At 50.5% G+C, this 26,831-nt stretch overlaps 1 protein-coding gene across 10 annotated transcripts in view; it reads left to right on the top strand.

Annotated features, from left to right (window-relative positions):
* The window catches only part of PTPRU (protein tyrosine phosphatase receptor type U), a 77,265-nt gene that overhangs the window by 16,852 nt on the left and 33,582 nt on the right, over positions 1–26,831 (top strand). For 9 of the 10 annotated variants that reach the window (XM_059376930.1, XM_059376920.1, XM_059376921.1 and 6 more), the window contains exons 3-14: positions 1,315–1,586; positions 2,120–2,201; positions 2,305–2,420; positions 2,809–2,983; positions 3,505–3,798; positions 13,489–13,797; positions 18,321–18,430; positions 18,752–18,953; positions 19,309–19,411; positions 21,787–22,060; positions 22,720–22,756; positions 23,494–23,632. In XM_059376930.1, coding sequence (XP_059232913.1) covers positions 1,315–1,586; positions 2,120–2,201; positions 2,305–2,420; positions 2,809–2,983; positions 3,505–3,798; positions 13,489–13,797; positions 18,321–18,430; positions 18,752–18,953; positions 19,309–19,411; positions 21,787–22,060; positions 22,720–22,756; positions 23,494–23,632 — 2,113 coding nt within the window. The remainder of the gene's footprint in view (positions 1–1,314; positions 1,587–2,119; positions 2,202–2,304; positions 2,421–2,808; positions 2,984–3,504; positions 3,799–13,488; positions 13,798–18,320; positions 18,431–18,751; positions 18,954–19,308; positions 19,412–21,786; positions 22,061–22,719; positions 22,757–23,493; positions 23,633–26,831) is intronic. The other variant, XM_059376929.1, reaches the window with a different exon arrangement.

Below are 26,831 nucleotides of genomic sequence, written 5' to 3' on the forward strand. Positions count from 1 at the left end.
CCAGAGGGCTACGGTCTCTGCTCTCTTGGTACTTCTATTCTAGGGAAGGGAGTTGGGGATGGAGGGAGAAGGAAGAGCCACCTGAATGAAGAGAGGACATGGAAGAGTGAAATGAGGAAAAGAGAGGAGAGAGAGGGGCAGAGGAAGCCAGAGGAAGAGGCAAGAACAAAGTGTCAGACTGAAAGGCGGAGAGACACACACAGCTGCTCACAGGGAGAGGAGAGAGGAGGAGGGAGGAGTGGGACAGGCCCCACTGTTGGGGGCCAGGATGTACCGCTTTCTGGGTGGGGATGGGGACTTGGGGGTTCTGTTTACTACCCCACCAGGACTGATCCAGGGGCTACCTTCACAGGCCTCTGGCTCACAGAAATGAATGAGATCCCCTCCAGTGGAGTCCCTGGGGAGCCCTCCCAGAGCAGGGAGCCTCGTGGTTTGGGATCTGAATGAGCTTGTGTTGGCTGGTAGCCAAGCCTGGGAGGAGGCAGCGCTGGGTGGCTGTGGGCATCCTCTTGGCAGCTGCTGGGGCCTTCTCCCCACAAAAGGGAAGCCATAATCCTCCAGCCAGGTCCGGAGGAGTCCAGCCCACTCTCCTTCTGCCAGGCCCCCTCCACTCCTCTGCCCATGCACAGCCCGGATCTGGATCTGGGGAAGGAGAGTTCTGCCTTTCTCCATGTTGCAAATCAAAAGAATTGTATCCCAGGCATTTAGACCCAGGGTGGGGGCTGGAAGGGAAGTTAGAGTCCTTTCATTCAGTCTCTGTTCTACACACTCATTCAGTTTGGGTTCAGACCTGTGCTGGGGACCCAGTGGAGACCTGGAGGCATCACAGGCTGCTGGGGAGACAGACCTACACTTTATTAATGATCCAAGGGCCAGGAGAGAAGCCTGTAGGGGGATAGGGAGGGAGGGCTTCAGAAAGGGGAGCTTTCGAGGGCCTGTCATGTGCCAGATTCTTGACTCCAAGATAAATGACCTAGTTAGTTTCCGCCTCCAAGGGCAGCTCAGCACATGGGGAAAGTCATGGGTCAGCATGAGCTTGGACTGTGATTGTAGGTGGTGAGGGGCCATAAAGGGTTTTGAGAGAGTCACTTTTGTGTGTTTTGTGCTTCTCCAATTCTCTCCTCCGGGGAACAGATGCAGGGAGGTGAAGAGACTCAATCTAGTGAGTCAGAGCTGGGACCAGAACTCAGAACCCTTGACTCCCAATGAGTCCAAATGTCTGGAGTCCTTTGTTTCTGCCCCCTTCTTCTACTCACCTGACCTTGGTCCTCCCCAAGCCTCCTTAGCTCCTGCCTCTTCCTCTTTTCTTTCTAGGCTCCTACTTGATGGTCAATGCTTCCCAGCATGCTGCAGGCCAGAGGGCCCATGTCATCTTCCAGAGCCTGAGCGAGAATGACACCCACTGCGTGCAGTTCAGCTACTTCCTGTACAGCCGGGATGGGCACAGCCCGGGCACCTTGGGCATCTATGTGCGTGTCAATGGGGGTCCCCTGGGCAGTGCTGTCTGGAACATGACAGGATCACATGGCCGTCAGTGGCACCAGGCAGAGCTGGCTGTCAGCACCTTCTGGCCCAATGAGTATCAGGTAGGCTGGGTTTGGTCTGTGGTCAGCCTGTGCTTAGGGGTGGGGGTAGAGCGGTGTCAGCCTGAGGTCAGAGTATGCTAGTGACCAAGGTTGAAATTAGTCTGTGTTCAGCATCAGGAGTCAATATGTGGTCAAGGTCAGGGGTCAGTCTGTGGTCAGCATTGGGTTATTCTTTGCTGCTGTGGTGCAGATTTAGCATCAGAGATCACTGTCAAAGGACATAGTCAGTGGCTGGAGTCAAGGGTGAGTTGGAACAGTGCTGACCTGGAAACCCTGCCTGGCTGGGAAAATTTTTCCTGCTTGAAGGTAACCGACCAGAACTGGGATGGAACCTCTGGCCTTGACCTTGTTAGCTCTGGCTGCTGACTCTCCCTTCCCACAACTAGCAGACTTGGTAGGGAAGGTCATTGTGAGTTGAGCTGACCTCTGCTGGTTGAGGAGCCTGAACTGGAGCAGAGCTAAAGAGGTCCCTTGTGGGCACCTCCCCAGGTAGGGCTGGAGGGATATGACAGGGACCCTCCCGCCTCCCCCAGGTGCTGTTTGAGGCCCTCATCTCCCCAGACCGCAGGGGCTACATGGGCCTAGATGACGTCCTGCTTCTCAGCTACCCCTGCGGTGAGTCCCAGCCCACGGGGGGTGCAGGGTGAGGGGTGTGGTGGCCATGGCTCCGCCTGTGGGGGGCACAGGTCCGGCTCACACTGAGGCTCTATTCCCGCAGCGAAGGCCCCACACTTCTCCCGCCTGGGCGATGTGGAGGTCAATGCTGGCCAGAACGCCTCCTTCCAGTGCATGGCAGCAGGCCGAGCAGCAGAGGCGGAACACTTTCTCCTGCAGGTGAGGGGCGCAGGGACCTTACTGGGGTGTGGGAGACTTCTTCTGGGACTTGGGTTCCTGGGGGGGGGGTGCTGAGTCGTTCCAGCATTTTCCAGCACCTCTACTCACGCCTCCTTGCCCTCACCTAAACTCTGCTCTGCCCTCTTGGGGGCTCTTTTACCCCCAGGACAGAGAGTGGCTCCAGGATCCCCAGACCTCTCTCCATTAGAGGCAGAGACTGCATTCCCTTAATGGGCTTCTTATCCTGCACCTTCCAGGGGCGGAGCTAGTTCCAGGAACCCCCTGCGTCCCCTGAGTATTAGGGACTGCTCCCCTCGTCCGGGTTATAGAGAGATCACGACCCTCCCTCTCCGGCGCTCCTGACCCTGTCCACCTTACCCTTGTGCAGCGGCAGAGCGGGGTGCTGGTGCCCGCCGCCGGCGTGCGGCACATCAGCCACCGGCGTTTCCTGGCTACCTTCCTGTTGGCCTCCGTGAGCCGCTCGGAGCAGGACCTGTATCGTTGCGTGTCCCAGGCCCCGCGAGGTGCAGGCGTCTCCAACTTCGCGGAGCTCATCGTCAAGGGTCAGCCGGCTTACGCTCGCGTAGTGGGGGGTGGGTGCTGGGGATGCCACCTCCGAGGGGCGGGGTCGAGGTGTGACCGGCAGGGTGTGGCCGGGGGCGGGGCCTGCGGAAGTGACAGATTCTCCGCTGGGCGGGGGCGGGGTGTGACTGAGAGGCAGGCGAGCGGGGAGATCCTGTTAAGCTGTGAGCCCCGCTAGGCGGGGTCTGGCTGAGGGGATCTGGGGTTGACCCGACCCGCCTGCGGTCAGCCCCTGAACGCTAGAACTTGGGGATTCAGAGGGGAATGAGGGACAGGGCTTAGGGGTGAATGTGGGATCAGCCTTTGGAGCGGGTGCCCCTTAATGCCTGGGGATTTAGTGGGGGTAGGCAAGAAGGTCTAGTTTTGAGGGTCTGGGGGCTTCATCAGGGTCCTTGGAGGACAGGGAGGGCTACTGGAGATTTGGATATGCTACCATGTGGAGTTGGGGGCAGGGTCTCACAGTTCATCTTTTTGGTTCCGCCTCTCCCTCACGCCTTCGCAGAGCCCCCCACCCCCATCGCGCCCCCCCAGCTGCTGCGCGCGGGGCCCACCTACCTCATCATCCAGCTCAATACCAACTCCATCATTGGCGACGGGCCGATTGTGCGCAAGGAGATTGAGTACCGCATGTCGCGTGGTCCGTGGGCTGAGGTGCACGCCGTCAGCTTGCAGACCTACAAGCTGTGGCACCTTGACCCGGACACCGAGTATGAGATCAGCGTGCTGCTCACGCGCCCTGGTGACGGCGGTACTGGCCGCCCTGGCCCGCCCCTCATCAGCCGCACCAAGTGTGCAGGTGGGTGCCTCCTGGCCCAACAGCGTCGTTGGGACATCTGGGTATGGGGTTAGGGCTAACCGGGGATGGGCCAAGGGGGCTCATTAGGAGAGGTAATATGGCCCGCACTTGAGCCTCTGAAACATTATAAAATGTCATGATATCCCCCCAGTCCTTGTTGTGGTAAAGGTAATAATGATAGCTAATACTTTGTGCCGGACACTCACACATATATGTGTAAACACGTAGGTATACACAGACAGACATTGAAAACTCACAGTGCTATGATCTACCTATTCTTGTCATATCCATTCTACCGATGAGATGCCTGAGGTACAGAGATGTTAAGTGACTGGCACAAGGTGAGATAACTAGTCAGTGACAGAGTTGGCATTAGAATCCTTGACTGGCTGGGTCCAGAATTTGTGTTTTTTTTTTTTTTTTTTTTAAGATCTTATTTATTTATTTGACAGACAGAGATCACAAGTAGGCAAAGAGGCAGGCAGAAAGAGAGAGAGGAGGAAGCAGGCTCCCCGCTGAGCAGAGAGCCCGATGTGGGTCTCGATCCCAGGATCCTGAGATCAGGACCTGAGCTGAAGGCTTAACCCACTGAGTCACCCAGGCACCCCAGAATTTGTGTTCTTAATTCTCCATTATAACACCTAATAAATGACTATAAACCATAAAATAAAACTGTGTTACTAAATTTCAACTGGATTCTCTTGTGGGGTTTTTTGAGACTCAGGTCTGCTCTTCTTTGTCCAAAAGGGTACAAACAGCTGTTAGGAGCTATGGCACTTCTGTATCAAAGGACGCTCTTGTTTAATTTGAACAGAAATTGAGACTCGAGCAGAACAGATCTCAATGTAGTTCCTTAATTGGAATCTTTATTGAGATAATTATAAATTCACATGCAATTGTAAGAAAAACTGCAGGGGGCCTGGCTGTGTCAGTTGGTAGAGCATGTGACTTGTGATCTCCGGGTGGTGAATTCGAGCTGCAATCTGGGTATAGAGAGTGCTTAAAAAAAGGGGGGGGGGAGAAGATACAGAGATTCCCCACACACTTTACCCTGTTTCCCACAATGGTAACATTTTGCAAACCTGTAGTGTAATATCATAGCCAAGGTATTGACATTTATATAATCTGCAGATCTTCTTCAGAGTTCTCCGATTTCACTTGTTCCCATTTGTGTGTGTGCGTTTGTGTATTTAGTGCTATACAATTTATCACATGCATAGGTTTGTGTGTTTATTGCCATAGTCAAGATACTCTTTAGTCAAGCCTTTGTGTGGCTTCTTATATCTATTTTCACCTCCCTCCCTTCTTCCGACCTCAGCTCCTGGTAACCACTAATCTGCCCGTCATTTCTAATATTTGCCATTTCAAAAATGTTATATAAATATGACATCATAGAGTATATACGCTTTTGAAATTGGTTTTTAAAATTTTGGTAACAGGTTTATTGAGATATAAATCACATCTCATAAATTCACTCCTTAGGATGTGTAATTCAGTGATTTACGGTATATTCAGAGTTGTGTATCTGTCACCGCAATCCATTTTAGAACATTTTCATCACCCCAGAAGGAAAGCTTGTACTCTTTAGCACCCTCCACATTTCTTCCTACCACCTCCAGCCCTAGGCAACCATTAATCTATTTTCCATTTCTGTAGAATTGCCTTTTTCTAAACATTTTGTATAAATGGAGTCATACGAGACATAGTCTTGATGACCAACTTCTTTCACGTCACTCATGTTTTCAAGGTTTATCCATGTTGTGGCATGTTTTCTCCTTTATACTTTTTTAATTCCGGACAACAGCATATTGTATTCAGCTGTACCATTTTTTTACATTCCCATCAGCAGTGTTTGAAGGTTCTGATTTCTCTACATTCTCACCAACAGTGGTTATTATCTGTCTTTTGATTATAACCCTTGGAGTGGCTATGAAATGGTATCTCAGTGGGGTTTTGACTTGCATTTCACTGATGCTTAATGATATTGAGCAATTTTTCATGTGCTCTGACCATTTGGATGTCTTCTGTGTAGAAATGTCTACTCAGATTTTTTTTTACCCATTTTTAAGTTGGGATATTTGTCTTTGTATTATTGAAGAGTTCTTTATATATTCTGGATACTAGATCCTTATCAAATATATTCACAAACATTTTCTTTGATTCTGTGGGTTGTCTTTTAATTTTCTAAACAGTGTCCCTTGTAGCACAACAGTTTTTCATTTTGAGGAAGTCCAATTTGTCTGTTTTTCTTTTGCTGTTTGTGATTTTGATGTCATATTAAAGAACCATGGCCCAATCCAAAGTCACAAAGATTTACCCTTTTTTTCTAAGACTTTTATAGTTTTAAATTTTACATTTAGGCTCTTAATCCGTTTTGATCCGTTTTTGCATATGGTGTGAGTTAGGGGACCAACTTCATTCTTTTTGCATGTGGATTTCCAGTTGTCCCAGCACCGTTTGTTGGAGACAGTATTCTTCTCCCATTGAACTGTCTTGGCACTAAGATTGGTTATTTTGGTCAGCATCATTCCCTGGGAACTCATTCAAGTTGTTATGTACATCAGTCATTTGTTCCTTTTTATTGCCGAGTAGTATTCCATGGTGTGGAAATACTGCAGTTTGTTTAAACTGTTAAGAGAGGGGCATCTGGACTGGCTCCTGTTTTGGGCTATTACAGGTAAAGCTGCTGTGAACATTTGCTTTCAGATTTTTGCACAAACATGAGTTTTCATTTTTCTGGGATAAATGCCCAAGGGTGCGACTGATGAGTTGCACGGCAATTGTGTATTTAGTTCCATCAGAAACTGCCAGAATGGCTGTATTGTTTTGCATTCTCACCAGCAATGTATGAATGATCCAGTTTTCTGCATCCTTGTTTGCATTTGGAATTGTCTCTATTTATTTATTTTTTTAACCATTCTGAGAGGGGTGTCATGATATCCTGTCTTGGTCTTAATTTGCCTTATTGTCCTTAATGCCCAATGTTGAACATCTGTCCATGTGCCATTTGCCATCTGTCATCCTCTTTGGTGAACTGTTCATATCTTTGCCCATTTTCTAATTGGATTATTCATTCTTTCCTTCTGAGTTTTGAGTTCTTTACACATTCTAGGTACTAGTCCTTTGTTGGGTATGCAGTGTATAAATATTTCCTTCTTGCTTTAGCTCATCTTTCCATACTCGTCACCTGGGCTTTTACAGAGCAACCGGTTTTAATTTTGATGATGGCCAGTTTGTCGACATTTCCTTTTATGAGTTGTGCTTTTGATGTCAAGTTTAAGACCTCTTTGCCTAGCCTTAGATCGCAAAGATTTTCTCCTTTTTTTTTTTTTTCCTAAAAGTGTTATAGTTTTTACATTTTACATTGAGTCTGGTGATCCATTTCGAGTTAATTTTTGGTTAAGATGCAAGGTTTTTATTTTTATTTTTTTTGCCAGTCTATATTCTTAAGTGTTTTTAAAAGCTGATTGGGGGATCCATCTAAAATCCAGTTGCATGTCACATTTTAAGAGACCCTGGGTGGTGGCTTGGAGTGTTCAGTGGGAATTACTTTCTAGATGAGGGATCTGGGTCAGGTTACTTAACCTCCTGGAGCTTTTGTCCCCTTGTTTTACAGAATGAGAAGAATATAAGTCTTCATCACACAGGGCTTGTGTTAAGGTTCATTCAACAAATGTTTATTGAGTGCCTGTTATATGTCAGGCACTAATATAGGGATATAGGACTGTGACCATGATAGACCAAGGCCATGTGGGTTCCTCCTGCCCTGCAGGAACTCTATGTGGATCTCAAATGGTGGCAGGAGCAGACAGTAAAACAAGTGAGATATATAGTTTGTCAGATGATGCTAAGTGCTGTGAAGAGTAAAGCAGGGTGGGCTGGGGTGGGGGTGCAGATTGGGTGTGGGGTGGGGGGATTGTTGTTTTAAAAAGCCCCAGGGACCATTTGATTGAGAAGGTGACTTTTGAGCAAGCCCTGAGGGAGTTGAGGACTGAGGACTGAGGACTGAGAAGGACTCAGCCACGGCAGGAAGCTGGAGAAATTGCTTGGGGGGGGGGGGGGGGGTGGTGGGAAGCAGGGTGACATCACCTACTTTGTTTAAAAGGATGACTCTGGCCCTTTTGCAAAGAATAGATTCTAGGAGGGCGAGGGGCCAAGAAGGGCACCCCAGTGAGGAGGCTGCTGTAACGGGGCAGCTGCGAGATGTGGAGGCTGGCAGCTGGAGGAAGTGGAGGAGGTGGTGAAAAGTGGTTAGCCTCTGGGTTTATCGTGAAGGTCGAGCAGACCGCATTTGCTGATGGACCCGCTGTGCAATACGCGAGAGGGGAAGTAGAGAGAAGGCGGGGATGGCTCCAAGGTGTTGTGCTTGAGCAGCTGGATGGATGGAGTTGTCATTTACTGGAAAGAAGCAGACTGCAGAGGGGCAGGTGTGATGGGGTGCCGTAGATCAGGAGTCCTGTGCTGGAAAAGTTGACTTTGAGATGCCTATTAGACGTTTAAGTGGAGATAGCCATCAGGCGGATGGATTTACGAGTGGAGCTCAGGGAAGAGGTTCAGGCTGCAGATATAAATTTGAAAGTCATCACTATAGACTTAGATGGTATTTAAAGCCACGAGACTGGATGAGATCTTTTACCCTGCTGGTTCTCAACTGGCGGTGATTTTTGTCTCCCGGGAGACATTTGCGGTGTCTGGAGACATGGGTTATTACAACTGGGGGTGGAGTGATAATGGCATCTGAAGGGTAGCAGAAGCCAGGGAAACAGCCGAACATCCCACAGTGCCCGAGCAGCCCCCACAACAGAGAATTATCTAGTCCAAAATATCAGTGGTACCAGGGTTCAGAACCCCGGATTTAGTCCTGAGATTTTAGGGAATAAGTGAACATGGGAAAGAGAGGAGGTGGGAGGCCTGCACCCTCGTGCCTCCCAGTGCTTCGTGTTAAGTGCAAATAATGGCCATAAATGTGCTGAATCCAAGTGAAGATGGGGCCTGACATATAGTAAGCACTCAGCAAATGACAGTTGTCATGGACAGTTGCCCATTCTGCTCTGGTATTCAGAATAAAAGAAATCAGAGCAAAGGGGTCCACAGACAACCTCTCTTCTCCTCTCCTGAGTGTACAGGTGGGGGAGTGAAACCCAGAGAGGGGAAGGCACTTGCCTGGGGATGGTACAGTGGGCCCGGACCGCAGGCTGCATGACGACAGTGGTAGTTAACTCCCATTCTACAGATGTGTATACTGAGACTTAGAGAGTTAGTCACTTTTCCAGGTCCACCCAGTGAGTCCAGAGCAGTCGGAACTGAAGTTTGACTATCCCGATTTCCAGGGAAGTGTTTGCAAACCACAGCAGGCACGGGGACAGCAGGTGCCGTCATGGGCTGACGTGGCCATGTTGTGCTAAGCGCTGCTGAACACGTCCCACAGGCTGGCAAGGACAGACGCAGGGGCCCAGGACCAGAGAGAGAAAACTCAAATGACTCTGCCTCTGCATCTTAATGACATGTTCCCCTTGGATCATTGATGTACCCTGCCCCCTTCCCCAGCACCCTGCTTAGGCGCCTTGGTCAGCAGTTTTGCTGTTGGCCAGCTGTGCTGTCCTCTCCCTCATCGCTCTACAACTCCCTTCCTGAAATACGATTTACTGTAAAAACAGTAATATAATGTCAGGAAAAGGCATTAAAAAAAAATCACTCTAAACCTTGCCATCCTTGCCCAGTTTTTCAGTCTTCTTCGAATCTCTGCCCATATGCCTTCGGTACACAGTTTTACACCCTTGTCATTGGGATGTAGAAAGCGTTTTGTAGTCTGCTTCCTCTGCTTCGTGGTGTCCCATGTGTGGTGTTGTTTATAATTATGTTTACTGGCTTATAGAAGTCCAGGCAGTGTCTCCATATTGCTGAACGATTGTGTTTCCAGATCCTTATAATTATAAGTAAGACTGCATTGCAAATCTTAGGTCTTGTAGTGGTTTTTTTTTTCCCCTCTGAGTAATTTCTTGAGGATAATCAGGAGTGGCTCAAGAAGGGGCTTTGACATATATTGCTTTAACAAATGGTTATATAGAATTTGCACTTTGGAGAGCCCATTGGATTTGAACTTGGGGGGCACCCGGCCTCGCTCTGAAGCCCCTTCCAGGAGAGAAACAGTTGAGTGGTATAGGGTTAATGCATCCTATTAGAATTATTCAAATCAACACATTTTGATGTAATGTCTCAGGTGTTAACTGTGAGCCTCCTTGTTCATCATCCCCCCCCACTCCCCCCCCCACATCTGACCTTTGATCTCTGAGTGGCCTGCAGCCCTGTGGAATTTGGAGAGGGATGGGGCTTCGAGAGCCCTAAGTTCTGTTTTGCCAGTGTGTCCTGGCAGCTGAAGCAAGTACGTCTGGATGCCAGATGGTTTTTGGAAACAGAGAGACTCATGAATTCACACCCTTCAATCAACATATCAGTCTGTAGTCAACAAACTATTCGAGCCCCTGGATCTGCCCAGATTCGATCAGGGTGGTGGGGGGAGAGGGAAGAGGAGAGTGAACTTTCTTTTCAAAGATCCCTCAGTCCAGTGAGGTCGGTGGGGGCTCACATGGCTTTTGGAGAATGAGGCACGAAGCACGAAGGTTGAATTTTAGCCTTTAGGTCAGACGTTTGTTATTTTGTGCCATACGACGTGGTTTTTATCAAAACCCAAGTAGGTTGCCAGTATTTAAAAATCTGGAGGTTTCACATAAAAATCTGAATTTCTGGCTTCTCTTAAAAAATGGGAGGATCTCAGGGCGCCTGGCTGGCTCAGTCAGTGGAGCGCACGACTCTTGATCTCCAAGTTGTGGGTGTTGTGGGTTTGAGTCTTATGTTGGGTGTAGAGATTACTTAAAACTAGAATCTTTTTTTTTTTTTTTTAAAAGGGAGGATCTGGCCATCCTGAGTCTATAGTCCTTTATGGGCATATTGCCTGGAGCTGAGTAGCAGCTGTCTCTTTTGGATGGGACACTTACTGTCCTGTTTGTCATAGTCCCAGCCCAGCCTGTGTCACCAGATCACAGTAATTTCTTGTGCCTTTGTTTAAATGCTGTAGGAGGGCAAAGGCAGCCGTGTATGTTGGCCAGTACTGCAAAGATGGAAAGGGGCCAGTGTCCCCAGGGGCGGGGATGTGAGCAGAGCTGCTGGGAGCAAATAAATCAGTGGTACTTGGGCTCCCTAGACACCCAGGGACAGACTGTACACGGGGGGTAGCCAGGACCAGAGCCTGGAGGTCATGGAATAAGCCAGGATCTCTGAACAAGATGGCAGAGGGAGTGCACACAGAATCCACCCCCATCTACTCCAAGCACCTAAGAGTGTGGGTTAAAACAAAACCACATAGAAAAACCTGAGGGAAATCTCTGGGAGGCAGGAACAGGAGAGGAAACATAAGTATGGTCAGTGGGCTTGTGGCCAGCAGCCCTGGGATCGCAGTGAGCAGTGGGACCAGACCCCTAACATTCATATTGGGTGGGGATCGGGTCTGCCTTGCTTGTGGGGAGGAGGGAGCCCGACTTTGCAAGAAGTCAAGAGGTGGGCCTTGCTCCTAGCAGGGGCTGACATACCTCTTTGGTGGCCTGATAAATGACTGGAGGCTGCCACGTGCCCATGGCCCTGGGGAAGGAAGGAAAGCTGTGGTGGAAATGAACTTTGTCTTGGGCTGTGCTTGGGCTGGCATTGTACTAAGTCTAGAGCAGCCTGGGCTGGTGTTTCCCTCTGTGTCTCTCTGTAAAGAGCATCCTGAGCAAATGAATCCTGTAGAAACGGTAATAGGGTCATAGTTAATCATCTCAAGAGGCCAAGCAGCCAAGCTTTCTCATCTGTTCACTAAGGTGTGTCCCGAGAGTCTCTAACTGGGGATGCTTCGCGGGTGCTCAAGGGATTTGAGGGTAATATATATTTTATGTGTGTGTGTGTGTGTGTATAAAATCTGCATCTCACAGAGTTTGGGTGCCAGTCATCGCCAGCAATCTTGGCTTCTTCCATCATTTCCTTGATGAGGAAATTGAGGCCCAGAGCCTGGAGATCACGCAGCTGGTCAAGGCAGATGGAGGACTAGAGGCTGAGCACCTGAGCTCCATCCTGCCTTTGCTTCGGTAGCCTCGGGGTCCTTTACCATTTTATAAGTGACTTCACAGATGCACCCAGAGGCTGTGAATCGCAGCACTGTGTTCCTCCCATGCGTGGGGTTGGGGGGGGGGCGCGGCTGTCTGTCCCTCCTGAGGCATCTGTGTGATTTTGTGCTGGTTGTTCCTGGACGCTGACTTCCTCAGGGCGAGGCAGGTAGTGGTTAAGAGTCTGAATATTGGAGCCGGCCTGTACAGGTTTGCCTCTCAACTTGGACTATCCAGGCCACTGACTCTGGGCAGTTTACTTAATCTCTCTGTGCCTCCATTTCTACATCTGTGTGACGGGGCTAATAATGGCCCCTGTCTGTTGGATTACAGGATGGATTCATTGTGATAAAGCATTGTCAAGCCTCTAGAGCAAGGCCTGGCTCAGGCAAAGCCCCCAGTGCCTGTTAACGGCCATGGTTGTTGTTGTTATTGTTATTTATTTATTTGAGAGAGAGGGAGAGAGAGAGAGTGAGTACGTGCTGGGGGAAGGGGCAGAGGGAGAGGGAGAGAGAGAATCTCAAGAAGGCCTCGATCTCACAACTCTGAGATCACAACTTAAAATCACAAGCTGAAATCGGGAGTCAGACCCTTAACTGGCTGAGCCACCCAGGCGCCCCCCGCCATTGTTGTTACTGCCTTTCTAGAACAGATTGTGTTTCCCTTTTTGCTTTGGCAAAAACTCACTACCCAATCTGAACCTTCTCTTTAGACCTGTGTGGGACCTAATGGCACACAGTTCTATTGCCCTAACATTCTCTGGCGCTATTTAATTATTTGGCTGTGATTTCCCCCATCATCCTGATGTCTGTATCTTATCCTATTGTATGTATCACTATAAGCTGTTTCAGAACGTTTGGAATTAGTAAATTAAAAAAATAGAGCATTTGGTTGTTTCAGACAGTCCAGTGCCCTCCAGGATGATCTTGAAATAGAAGGTGAACAGTGTTATTAAAGAAGAAAAAGTGTAGGGGCGCTGGGTGGTTCAGTGGGTTAAGCGTCTGCCTTCGGCTCAGGTCATGATCTCAGGGGCCTGGGATTGAGCCCTGCATCGGGTTCTCTGCTCAGCAGGGAGACTACTCCCCCACCCCACCTCTGCCTGCCTCAATGCCTGCTTGTGATCTCTGTCAAATAAATAAATAAATAAATAATAAATAAATAAAATCTTAAAAAAAAAAAGTGTAGCTAACATTTTTGAAGGCCTGTTGTGTATCAGCCATTGTCATACGTGCTTTGCACACATTACCTTTAACTTCACAATCATCCTGTGAGGTAGGGCATATTATCTCGTTTTGTGGCGAAGGACACTAAGGTTTGAGGGCAAAGGGACTCAGCTGGTGGTTGCCAGCAGCAAGGGGCAGAGGTCGCATTCACATGTGGCCCCGCCTGACTCCAGCGCACACACTTCTACTTCCCATTCCGTGTCCTAGGCGGTCTCTTGAATTCTGGAGGACCACGGAGGGATGATCTCAGCGGCTGATATTTTCTCTCTTGTCCCACTTCTTCTCTTCCTGTTTCCTCTACCTTCTGCTCTCTGCTTCCTGGGTTCCCCCAGAACCCATGAGGGCCCCCAAAGGCCTGGCTTTCGCTGAGATCCAGGCTCGCCAGCTGACCCTGCAGTGGGAACCTCTGGGCTACAACGTGACACGTTGCCACACGTACGCGGTGTCCCTGTGCTATCATTACACGCTGGGCAGCAGCCACAACCAGACCGTCCGGGAGTGTGTGAAGATGGAGCGGGGCGCCAGCCGCTACACCATCAAGAACCTGCTGCCCTACCGGAATGTTCACGTGCGGCTCATCCTCGCTAACCCTGAGGGGCGCAAGGAAGGCAAGGAGGTCACTTTCCAGACGGATGAGGATGGTAAGAATCCCAGCCCTGGATCCTGGCGTACTGGGTGCCTTCCACAGACACCCTATGGGAGGCTGCAATGTTTTTTAAAAATATATTGTATTTCTTTTCTTTTTTTTTTTTTTTTTCTTTTTTTTTTGAGAGAGTGAGTGGGGTGGGGGGCAGAGAGCACAGGTCAGAGGGAGAATCTCAAGCAGACTCCCCATTCAGTGCAGAGCCCGACTTGGGGCTTGATCTCACAAGCCTGAAATCACCACCTGAGCCAAAGTCAAGAGTTGGGCATCCAACAGACTGAGCCATCCAGGTGCCCCCAGGCTGAAATTTTTCTCGGAAATTTTTTGCTTCCGATTCAAGCAATTCAAACAATGAAGGAATGACCAAGGAAACAACAAAGGCTAATATTTTATTCTCTGGAAGATTTTGGGTTAGATGGGTATCCTTTTTCCTTATACGTTTGAAAGAATTCAGCACTGAAGCTGTGTGGGCCTGGAGTTTTCTTTGTGGCCATGTTTTTTAAATCACAGTTTTATTTTTTTTAAATCACAGTTTTATTTTTTAAAATAGGTTTTTGAATATTAAGATTTTCTATTTTAGTATCTGTTTGGTGTACTGGGCTTTAAGGAATTTGTTGATTTCACTTAAATTGTCACATTTCTTGACATAAAGTTGGTTATAATCTCTGATTATATTTATATTTATTTAATTTCTGTAGGATCATTAGCATGTGTCCCCCTTTTCTTTCCTGATTTTGGTTAATTTGTGTCTTCTCACCATTTTCTTGCTAGGGGTGTGTACATTTTTAATCTTTCCAAAGACCCAACTTTTGGGTTAGTTGATTTCCTTTACTGTATATATCCTATTCTGTATTTCCTTTTTTATACTTTCTTTAGATTTTATTAGCTGTTCTTTTAGCTTTTTGAGATGGAAGCTTATTAGATCATTGATTTTGAGCCTTTCTTTCTTCCTTTTTTTTTTTTAAGATTTTATTTATTTATTTGACAGAGAGAGAGAGAGAGATCACAGGTAGGCAGAGAGGCAGGCAGAGAGAGGGGGGAAAGCAGGCTTCCTGCTGAGCAGAGAGCCCGATGCAGGGCTCGATCCCAGGATCCTGAGATCATGACCCGGGCTGAAGGCAGAGGCTTAACCCACTGAGCCACCCAGGCGCCCCCCTTTCCTTATTTCTTATAGATATATTTAAAGCTATAAATTTCCCTTGAAGCCCCGCTTTAGCTGCATCCCTTGAGTTTTGATGTGTTCTGTCTTTGTTATTATTTGTTGATGTGTTCTGTCTTTGTTATTATAACTTCTGCTGGGATGTCTTCTTTGACTCAAGAGTTAGAATTACCTTGTCTGATTTTTAAGACTTCCATAATTATCTGTGATTGGTTTCTAGCTTAATTCCTCTGTGGTCAGAATACTCTAAATAATTTTGGTCTTCTGAAATTTGATCCTTGCTTTATGGCCCAAATTGGGCCATATGTATGGTTAAATTTTGGGACATGTTCCATATGTAACTGAAAAAATTGTGTGTTCTGTTCTTGCAGGGTACAGCGTTCCACTTTTGTCAAACCAATACTGATAATTCACTCATTACATGTCAAGCACTATTGTGAATGCTTTTCATATAAGCCCCATGACAAGCCTAGGTGGTAGGCAAGTATATACTATCCCCATTTTACAGGTAAGGTCACATAGCTAGGAGATAGGTAGCCAAACTGGATTTCAGACCTGGCTGTCTGCTTCATTCTTTTTCTCTTTTTTTAATTCTGAGTGTAGTATTTCTTTTTCTTTTTCTTTTTTAATTTTTTTTAAAAGATTTTATTTATTTATATGAAGAGAGAGAGATCATAAGTAGGCAGAGAGGCAGGCGGAGAGAGGAGGAAGCAGACTCTCTGCTGAGCAGAGAGCCCTCTGCGGGGCTTGATCCTCACCCTGAGATCATGGCTTGAGCTGAAGGCAGAGACTTTAACCCACTGAGCCACCCAGGTGCCCCCAAAGTTTTCATTCTTAATAATGGTACTGTAATACCAGCATAGATCCCAAGCCTTCCCCTAGATTCCTGTAGATCTACAGGTTCTCAGAGCTCCTTGGTTGACAATTTTTCTCGACTCTCTACATGTGGACTTTTCTGCACAGCAGTGGTGCAGACACAAAATTCAGCTCCTTCCTTGATTTCCATTTCCACAAAGCCCCCTTACCCATGGCAATGTGTCTGCCCTAGGTCCCATGCTGATGTGCTGAGTTTTTGCTGGGGGTGGGAGTGAGGACTGGATTTACCCTGAAGTGCATTGCAAATGCAGAGAAGGGAAAACTTAACTTTTTTCCTTTTACTTGTCTTAAGTTCATTGGTTGGGGCCCTATAAATTAGCCTGAGAATAGACATTAACAAGAGAAAAACAGATAGGAATTTATTACCATGTGTGTGTCTCACACACACACACACACACACACACACAGGGAGAGAATTACTCAGTGATGCGTAACTCAAAGGAGTGGCTGAAATTTGGGCTTACCTTGTGTCTTAACACAAGAACAATGAATTTCTAGGGAAGCAGTGTGATGAGAAAAGGACTTTGGGATTCTAGGGACAGTGGATTATGTGGAGGCAAATATATGGGGAAAGTAGTGATAGGTATAAAGTTTATGCAGATTCTTCTGGGCTGCTGAGAGTCTAGTGTTGACTTGGTGCTTAACTTCTTTCCTTCCTGCTAGGGAGGGGAGGGGGGCACTTTTACAGATTTATGTCCTGCTTTTAGGCAAATGCAGAGGGCAGAGAATTTTCTTGTATCTGCTGCTTCTTGATTCAGTTCAAAGTAATCTTTAGGCCAAAGGGGTATATTTGGCGATGGCCTAGTCTACTACCCTTCACAATCAGCCTCAGGTTCAACATCAGACCCCTTCCTTGTTAAAGTCAGTTGACCTCTGTCTCCCCTCTCCCCCAGGTATGTTATGGCTGCTTTACCTGCCTCTGACCGGGCCTCACTTGGGCTGCTTGTCCTTCTTTCTCTGTCCCTCTCCTCCGTCCTTCCAGTAACTGCTCTTTACTTAATATTTTTTTTTTTACTTTTCATGGAAGTATTAGTATAAGTACTTCAGGAAGTACACTTAACCTGAAGTGGACAGCTCAGAGAATTCTCACAGACTGGACGCATCAGGATAACCCCTACACAGATCAAGGAATAGCATTAGCAGATCCCCAGAAACCTCCTTTATGTACTTTCCCACTCACAACCTCCTGAGAGTAACCATTATCCCAAGCTATAATGCAATAGATTAATTTCTGCTTGGTCTTGAACCTTCTATCTGTGGAGTCATACACAGTGTATTATTTTTATCACTGGCTTCTTTCTCTTGACTGCACTTGAGGAAGCCAGCCATGTAGTGGGTCCAGTTCTAGGGAATTCATTCTTATTACTCAACAGTCCGATACATGAATCTACAACGTTTATTTTAATAATATTATATTTTAATGTATATTACATTATATTATAATCATATAATATCAAAATTCCTATTTTAAATTTTTAAATTTTCTGTAAGAAACATCCTTGTAGATTCTTTTTTTTGGAGCTGGGGGTGGTGTAGATATACACATTTCCAATCGGTTAATGCCTGGGAATGGAATGGTTAGGTTATGGGATGTATGTTCACAATAAGTAGATCTATCCAGACAGTTTTCCCCAAGTGCTGGTGACAGTTTACACGCCCACTAGCAGCGTGTGAAGATTTCAGTTGCTCTGTATCCTCTCAAACACTTGGAATTGTCGTTTTCATTTTATCAAATTGGTAGTTGGAGGGTGGGGTTGCCTTGTGGACTGTTCATTTTAAGATGGTTACCTTGGGCTCTGCTTTTCCCTGCCTTAGGATTTCGGCTTCCCCACAATGGTTTATCAAGGTGTTTTCCTAAAGACTATTCTCTTCCTAGAAGAAATACCCTGTGACTGCTGTTAAGATGGTGCTTTAGAGCAAAACCAAACCAAACCCGACCTGAAAGGGTTTATGCGAAAATGCTAATGGTGTCTCTGGGTGATGGAATTCTGGGTGCCATTGATTTTCGTGATGCTCATTTTGATTTTCTGCACCGAATGTAGTTTTTGTGTAATCAGAAATTTTTAGACAAGAAAACATTTCCTACCCAGAATCCCGCCACTCTAATGCAATTGTTTCCATTTCTCTGACAAAGGTCTGTATTTTCTGAAAACCACTCAACTGGAACAAAATAGGAACATTCAGACATTCTCTGCTGAATGCAGGCTGCTTAGTAATGAAAATGCAGCTACCTTCTTTGAGTTCTTAGGAACAGGTGGAATCAAATGAAGTTCCCAATATTTACCTTGGCGCATCGTATCCATGGCATCATTTATTTGGTGAGGGTGGAGTTGTTTTCATTCCCATGTCCCAGACGAGGAAGTTGAGGCTGAGGGAGGGGAGTTGTCACAGCAGGCCCGCTAGGAAACAGCAAGGCTGGAATTTGAATTCAGGCGTCTGGCTCCAAAGCCCGCTTTCCCTTGCCTTGGGCCACCTTTCCCTTACAGTGCCTGGCGGGATTGCAGCCGAGTCCCTGACCTTCACTCCCCTGGAGGACATGATCTTCCTCAAGTGGGAGGAGCCCCAGGAACCCAACGGCCTCATCACTCAGTATGAGGTGGGTTTGGACCTCATTACAGCGGGGGGATCCCTGGTGGAAGGTGGGCTCACAGCTTGGAGAGGGAGATGCATGGCGGGGCAGAAGTGATCACTGAGGTTCCTTCTCCTGGTCAGGGTCTGTGCCTTGTGGGTTATGGGGACAGGGGCCCTGAAAGAAGAGAGGTGTAGGTGCCCAGAGGTCTGGGCTATGGGCATCCATAGTCCCATTGAACCTCTCCCATTTTCCTAGCCTTCTCCCTAGCTCTCCTGAACTACGATGGGTGGGAGGCTATGGGGCCAGTGATGACCTTCCCCGTCCCTGTACCTGCCCCACCCCTAGATCAGCTACCAGAGCATTGAGTCGTCAGACCCGGCGGTGAACGTGCCGGGCCCACGACGTACCATCTCCAAGCTCCGCAACGAGACCTACCATGTCTTCTCCAACCTGCACCCAGGCACCACCTACCTGTTCTCTGTGCGCGCCCGGACGGGCAAAGGCTTTGGCCAGGCGGCACTCACCGAGATCACCACGAACATCTCAGGTAACCTTGCCCAACCCTGGCCTGACCCCCTGAGAGGTAGCTCCCAATCCCAGGGTTCTGTAGGCAGAGGCACATTGCGGGGGGGGGGGGTGTCCTGGGGATATCTCTCGAGGACCCCCACTGAGGAGAATGTACCATTTAGGGGTTAAGCTCGGGTCAGGGAGGATTAAGTCCGAGGGGTCAGGAGACTGTGGAATCTGAGGGCTGAGTTTAGGGGTCCGAAGTCAGGGAAGCTCAGGTCAGAGGGAACAAAGCTGAAGGGGAAGAGATCTGAGGACAGGAAGCGAGGCTAGAGGCCCGACCTTCCTGGTCTAGTGGCCAGGCTCTGTGATTACATTCCTGTCCCCTTTCCCAGCTCCCAGCTTTGATTATGCTGACATGCCGTCACCCCTGGGCGAGTCTGAGAACACCATCACCGTTCTGCTGAGGCCAGCACAGGGCCGTGGCGCGCCCATCAGGTGGGAAAGCCTAAGTGGAGAGGTGGGAGGTCAGGGCCCTAGGGAGGAAGCCCCTCCTCTGACCCAGAGCCCCCGCCACGTGGGCCAGCGCATCCTCATCCTCCCTCAGTTTCCTGCTCAGGGCTCAGAGTATCTGGAGAATCATGTTCTGTGATCCTGGGCAGGTGGAAAGCCTGCAGCCGCTCCCCCCTGAAGCCATGGGTGTCTGTTGGTGATTGGTGTGAGATCATTGGGCAGTGATCAGCCTGGGGAGGTGTGACTGTCCAGTCCTCTCCTGAGGGTCTTCCCTCAGACATCTTGGAGAAATGAAATTCTGGGGGCCTTATTTCTTCCCAGCTTTTTCCCCAGAAGGTCCTGGCCAGGGAGACTCAGCCTTTCTAGAAGGCTGGGGCAGCCAGCAAGACAGGGCTCTCTCTTTGGAGTGGCCTAGAACTTGGCTTCTCCACTTTATTCTCCCTAGAGAAAACTGGGGCTGCCTCTGCTGGAGAGAAGGTGCTGGAGACAAGATGGTGTGTGTGTGTGTGTGTGTGTGTGTGTGTGTGTGTGTGTGATAAAGACACATACTGTGTACGTGCAATGTGTGGTATGGAGGTGTGAGTGCATGTGTGTGAGAGCATGAGGGTATTTGTGGGATGTGTCTGCATGCCTGCTCTCTGTCAGACACTGTGTTTGTGACTTCACCTGCACAAGTCATTTTATCCTCATGGTGACCTGTGGCAGGGGGAGCTGTCTCCTTATTTCATACGTTGGGAAACGGGCTCAGTGGCCTTACCCCCCAGGTCACACAGCTGGCAGGGGGTAGCGCTGGGGTTTGGAACCCAGGTCTGTCTGCACAGCCTCTACCTTTTCTTGAAGTCACAGAGTCTCCCTGTCCCTCCGGCCCACCCCATCCTCCCACAAAGATGTGTGCACCCGGAGAGGTGATGCCCTGTATTTGGGTGTGGGAAAATCCTGCTAAGTCTCTGAGAAGGTAGCGGGTTGGCCACATGCCCCTGACACCCCCTCATGTCCTCACCCCCCTTCTCCTGCTTTTCCTCCCCTGTATTTGCTACTGCAGAGCCTGTCTCGGGCTGCTTCCCAGACTCTCTGGACTACGTTAGGGTGTTTGAGGGGCATTTTGCATTTCCAGGAACCTCAGGGCCTTGTGCAGCTGAGCCTGGGAGCAGGCGTAGTAGCTGTGTGACCTTGGACACGTCCCTTTACCTCTCCTTTTCCTTGTCTGCATACTGGGGACCATCCCAGTGAAGATGCTTTGTTCAGTGTTGACTGTTATCACCTCCTGGCGGGGTTTGGGGCTAGGGGAGGCCTAACCTTGACCTGGGAAATGGAGGCTAAGGAGGGCTTGGGCTGGTGTTTGCAGTGCGCTAGTGACGAGGGACGAAGCTGTGTGGCCCCAATTCAGGGCACTGGGGTGATTCCCCCACAGCTCCGAAGCTCGGAAGAAACAGCTGGAGAGCCAGGGAAAGGCACTGCTACTTCCCAGAGTGCAGCTGTCAGAATGGGTGTCACACGCCAAGACGTGACAGAGCCTGTGACTAGAAATATTTGTATTTGTCAGCACTCGCTTATTTACTCTCGGCTTTGTTCCACCGAGGATTTGGAGGAGCTCACAGCAAAAGGGCATTCAGTAAACTGATAAAAATAAATAGAAACACACAAGTCGGGACCAGGAGACATACATCAGAGGGAATGGGGACAAGGGAACACAGATCAGCTGTCAGCACCCGGAGATGACGGTCTCCGAGTTGCAGACTCGAGGTCCCTCCACGTTGGGAGAGTACCAGAGGCAGGATTCGTGTGGCCTTGCTTGCTTGCTCTATGACTGTCTCTCTAACTGGAGGTCAGTTCCAGGAAGCCTAGGTCCCCAAGTGCCCACCTATCATGGGCCCAGCGTCTGAGCTCATGCACTTTCTGAATGAATGAACACTTAGTGTCTGACTGTCCTTCCCAGAGGCCCAAAGGGAGCCGTGGGTACTGGGGTGGAGCCTGAGGCTTTGGGTCCGCAGGTCCTGTGGCAGGCACAGGAGCACGGGTCGAAGAGAGCCAGGGTGGGGCTCTAGGGCTTGGTGCCACTGAGCAGGGCCTGCGTTCTTTCCACCTTAGTCACAGGCCTAACAGCTGACAGGCACTGGCTGCTTCTGAAACTTGCCTCCTTCCTTACGTTTAGTTCGTGGAACAGTCCTGTGATCACGCTTGCTTTACAGAGGAGGAAACTGAGACCCAGGGAGGTTAAGTGAGTTGCCCAGTGAGTAAGACGCAGAGCCAAGATTAGTCCCAGGCTGGGTCTGACCCCAAAGCCCATGCCATTTGCCACACCAGATGGCTCTCCCTATCTCCTGGCCCTGGGGTCACTGTCCTGTCCCCTCCTTGTCCAGTGTGTACCAGGTGATCGTGGAGGAGGAGCGGCAGCGGAGGCTGCGTCGGGAGCCAGGCAGCCAGGACTGCTTCCCAGTGCCCTTGACCTTTGACGCGGCGCTGGCCCGTGGCCTGGTGCACTACTTTGGGGCAGAACTGGCGGCCAGCAGTCTGCCGGAAGCCATGCCCTTCACCGTGGGTGACAACCAGACTTATCGTGGCTTCTGGAACCCACCGCTTGAGCCCAGGAAGGCCTACCTCATCTACTTCCAGGCAACAAGCCACCTGAAGGGGGTGAGGGACTGACAGGGCTTGTGATGGGGATAGGCTGGGGACAAGGCCTCAGAGCCATCAGAGCAGCCCCCTAGGAGGCCAGAGCCCCTCCCCCGGCCCCGCCCCCTCTCCAGAACCCTCCCCTCCTTCCCTGAGCCTCCTGACCTCAGGCTTCTCTTAAAGCATCTCCCCTTCCTGAGCCTTTACCCCAGACTCTCTTACGTCTAAGCCCCCAGTCTATCTCTGCCCCCTCCCTGAGGCACTAGTGTCAGTCTTAGGCTCCTCTCTCCAGGGGTCCATTTCTGGGTCCTGCTTTCCCCAGACCGTGAGGCCCACCACCCACCTCTTCTTGGAAGCCCTCCCCTTCACCAGGCTCCTTCCTCCCGGGGTGCCCCTCTTAACCAGCCCCATGGCCACCCCCTTCCCACACTATTTCTTCCCCTGCTCCCTCTGAGCTCATTCCCCTTCCCTAAGTCATTGTCCTCTTTGCGGGGGGGCCCGCCCTCCCCTCCCTGCTTCCCCCTCAGGCCTTCTTTCCTTCTGGGAGGGGCCGGGTGTCTCTGGTTACAATGAGCACTGGACAAGCCCTGACCAGGCCCAAGACAAGTTCCCCAAGGATCCACCTGGGGAGGGTTAGGTTGGGGCTTCTGTCTTGCTGAGACCCCCATCTTTGTCTCCAGGAGACCCGGCTGAATTGCATCCGCATCGCCAGGAAAGGTAAGCCCGCCTAGGTTCCTTCCTGGCCTTTAGCAGAAGGTTTCCTCCCCTCTGGGTTCTTGGGGGGTGGGTCCCGAGCTCCCAAAGCTGTGGGCGCAGAGGAGAGTGGTCTGGCAGTCCTGGGTCAGGTCCCTGTTTGTCCCACCTGAAAGACTTTTTCTCCTAGCCTGGGCAGTAGGGCTAATCTCCCTCTCTCCGCTCATGGTCACAGAAGGGGCTTTGGCAGCGGCCTGAAACAGGTCTGAGGAGGGGAAACCGTTATGGTTGGGCTGTGGGGGTGATGGCACTGGGCACCGGTTCTGGGTTCTGTATCTGCCCCCTTTGTTGCGGTGGGGGAGAGGTGGACCCTGCAGTGTAGACAGGGAGTGTGGCTGGTCCCCCTTCCTGAGATGCTCTCAGTAGGCCCTAGGTACATAATTCTCTCCCCACCACTGCCTCTCAGGAGAGCAGGAGAGTGAGTCTGAAGGCCCGGGCAGCCTCCATCTCCTGTCCACTGAAGGATGGGAGGGTTTGGGAAAGTAGAGAGGACGGGGAGCTCTTCCTGATGGGGTCCATGGGGGTGCAGCAGTTATAAGGATGGTGAGGGGGCACATTGGACCAAAAGGCCGCCGGCAGGCTGAGGATAGGGAGCAGTTTTCTTTGTGCACATGTGTTAGTGTCTTCTTTGGGACTCAAACCCTGTAGGTAGGTGGTCCCTATTTCCCCTCTGACCCGCTGTCATGCTTTATTCTCCCCAGCTGCCTGCAAGGAAAGCAAGCGACCCCTGGAGGTGTCCCAGAGATCGGAGGAGATGGGACTCATCCTGGGCATCTGTGCAGGGGGACTTGCTGTCCTCATCCTCCTCCTGGGGGCCATCATTGTCATCATCCGTAAGGGGTGAGTGAGGCTGATGCCATGACTTCCCCAAGGCTCTCTCAGAAGGCTGGTGGACATAGAGGAGCAGAGGCTGGGGCCTGGGAGGGCAGCCGCCTGGTGAGTGTGGAGGGCTGCCAGTCTGGGCATCAGGCCTAAGGACGGGCCCAAGCCAGGCAACGGGAAGCCAGAGCCTTTGCAAATGAAACTGTGCTGGAGTGGCTTGGCTGGAGCTCAGGTCTGGCTGGTGCCAGGTACCACTATCCAGGGAAGGGCGTTCTATGCCTGCTGCCAAGGAGCTGTGCTGTAAGTGGGCACTGCCCTCTTGTGCCTGCTGGGCTGTTCCAGTGGGGGAGGGAGTGGAGGTGACCTGACTTTGAATCTCCAGCCCCCTGCAGACCTTCTGCCGTCTTGTCTGCCCTGACCACCGGGTCGTGGTGCTGACCCTGAGCTGTGGGGGTGCTGCTCACTCCCCTTGAAGCCAAGGAATCTGAACCACAGTTCTTTCTTGGCCCCATCTTCCTTGGGGTTCAGCTTGTCCCGGACCCTTGTACTCTTGAGCCCTGTGGCGTCTCCCTGGGCCCATGACTCAGAGGAGACCTTGCTCCTGCCCCCCACCCCTCCCCGGCCTCCAAGGTCTGGCTCTGCCTTTCCCAGGGCATCTTACAGTGGGCAGCATGAATCCCAGAACCTCTTAGAATCCACAACTTAGAATTTCAGTTCCAGAAATCCAGGATTTGGGATTCTAAAGATCTCAGAATTTAGAACTGTGGAGGCTCAGAACCCAGAAGGTGAGAGATGCCTGGTAGTTCAAGGACATCTAGTCTAGTGGTTTTCAGATTGTCTTAAAGCAACAGAACCTGTTTTCAAAACACCAGCTCAGCCTCCCGTAGGAGGCCCAGTACATGGAACAGATGAAGGCAGAGCCTCTGGGTGGAGCAGTGAGGGAAGCTTCTGAGACCACTCTGGTTCCCGTCCCCTCCACGTCATTCCCCGCCAGGCAGCCCCAGGACACTGGTCCAAGCACACTAATGGGAGGATGGAGGTGTCGAGGTCCCAGGGGGCATGACCCTGCCCGGGGTCATCCGGGGAGTCCTCTCTGGACCTGGCCTCTGCACAGCTGTTTCGGGGCTGCTGCTGGGTCTCAGGGCTACCAGGAGCTGATAAGTAGGATCTGGCCTACTTAGCAGAAAACTGGCCAGAGCTGCCATTCCCGAGGCCCGGTACCAGCAGAGAGACATTCTCCCAGGGAGTCCGGTGGTAGGGCCTGCCGGCCAGGTGGGGTTGGCCCGTCCAAGGGGTAAAGCTGATTTTTTCCCTTCCCTAGTGCCTGCACAGCTTCTTGAGATAAACTCTAAACTCTGTCATTTAATGCGGATTTCCGTGCGCCCAGGGCTTTATACACGCCCATCCGTTAGAACATTAGTTACTGAACCCCTGCCGTGGGCCGGGCACTGTTCTAGCATCAGGATACATCAGAGAACTCTTCCTTCTTGGATCCCGACCCACGAAGCAGGTCTGAGCCCCTTCTCACAGATGAGGAAACTAACTGAGCGACTTGACATGTCACTTGGCTGGTAAGTGACAGGGTCTGGTTTGAAGCCAGTCCTGACGACAAAACCCGGGCTCCTTTGGGCCCGGATGTGAAGGGCCTCACTGTGGCCAGCGTGCAGTAGATGCCCAGAATTAACAAGTATCTGCACTCCTCCTCTGCGGGGGACTGGGGTGCGGTGGGGTGGAGAGGGGGCAGATGGTGAGGGCTGTAGGGGACAGGTCAGATCCTGGGGCATTGTAGGTAGTATTTGAAGCCTTAGAAGTTGATCCTCAAGGAGAGAGGATGGGCCCACTGGAGGGTGTCACCCACCTCTGCAGAGAGCCTTGGGCCTAGGACAGGATGGGTCAGAGATGCTGCTGGAGCCTCATTAGGAAGCTGTGAGTCTGCACATGTGCTATCCCGGAAACCTTTCCAGGCTACCCCCGGAGTGTTGAGGATCTCCCCAGACTTCCTTCCTCTAAAAGCCATTCAGTCCCATTCTCCAGCACCTCATGCAGCCCCCCCCCCCTCTGAAATCCTATCCTAGCCTTCAGGGTCTACCGTGCCCCTCAGGGCTCCTCCAGTCTGCCTTGCACTGTCGGGGGACAGAGCAGGCCTGCCAGCCATGGAGGGGCCCACATTAAATGTCGCAGGCAGATTAGGAGGTCGGTGAGGGAAGGCTGATACCTGGTTCCCCCTTGTGCATCCTTGTTGGAGGAAGGAGATGGCCTGGGGTGGGAGACGCTAGCGGGGGGGGGGGGGGGGGGGGGGGGGGGGGTGGTCAGGCTCCCCATTCTGTCCTGCTTGGGTGGGCAATGAGCCTGGAGGCATCTGTGCTGGGCGAACTCCCCAGGCTGGTACAGTTCTTATTCTGCTTTCAGAATCCCACCCGTCTCCTTTGCTTTTTTCTCCCTGTACTTTTTCTTTTTCTTAGAGTGCTTGGCTCAGTTGTTTTTCTTCCCTGCTGGACCGAGAGCTCCATGAGGGCAGAGAAATTTCTGTCCTGTTGGCTGTGGATCCCCAGGGCCTGGCCCAGTGGAGTGGGGTCCTCCTGACCCCCTCCCCCCAACTCCCAGCTCAGCAGGTGGAGAGAGGCGAGAGGAGCTGGGCTGACAGTGGGCCCTTGGGCGGGGTCATTGTTAATCTCACTCCTTTGGGGGAGGATAGGGACGCTCACAGAGGTGGAGTTCTTTTATTTATTTTCCCTCTTTATTGATTACTTAATTCCATGAAATATTTATTGGGGGATCCTCCTGGCCTGGGTGCTGTCCAGGGCTCTGGGAGCCTGCAGTGGGTAGAAGAGAAGATGCTGTCCTTTGGAGTTAGTGTGGAGCCTGACATTAAACTAGAAGCAGCACAAACAGATGATTACAGATTGTGAAAAGAGAGGGTAACAGAGAGAGGGTAAAGGTGACATGATAGAATTGGTAATTTTGGGGGAGTCTTTGTGGAAGGCTCTTGAAAAGTCATGATGTTACAGCTGAGACCAGGACGCCATTCCTTCCACCTTCCCCCTCTTCATTGGGGTCCCCGTGACCAGCCATAGGCCTGCACCCTCCTCTCTCTCCTGGGATGGAGGAGAGGAGACGTGCTGTGTGACCTCCAGCCACTCTCCTGCCCTTGCTGGGCCTCAGCCTTTCACTCTTGTCTCCTTCCCTTCCCCCAGTCTGCAGGAGTCCCTGTGGAAGG

This window comes from Mustela nigripes, chromosome 14 (genome assembly GCF_022355385.1).
Source record: "Mustela nigripes isolate SB6536 chromosome 14, MUSNIG.SB6536, whole genome shotgun sequence".
Taxonomy (NCBI): Eukaryota; Metazoa; Chordata; class Mammalia; order Carnivora; family Mustelidae; genus Mustela; species Mustela nigripes.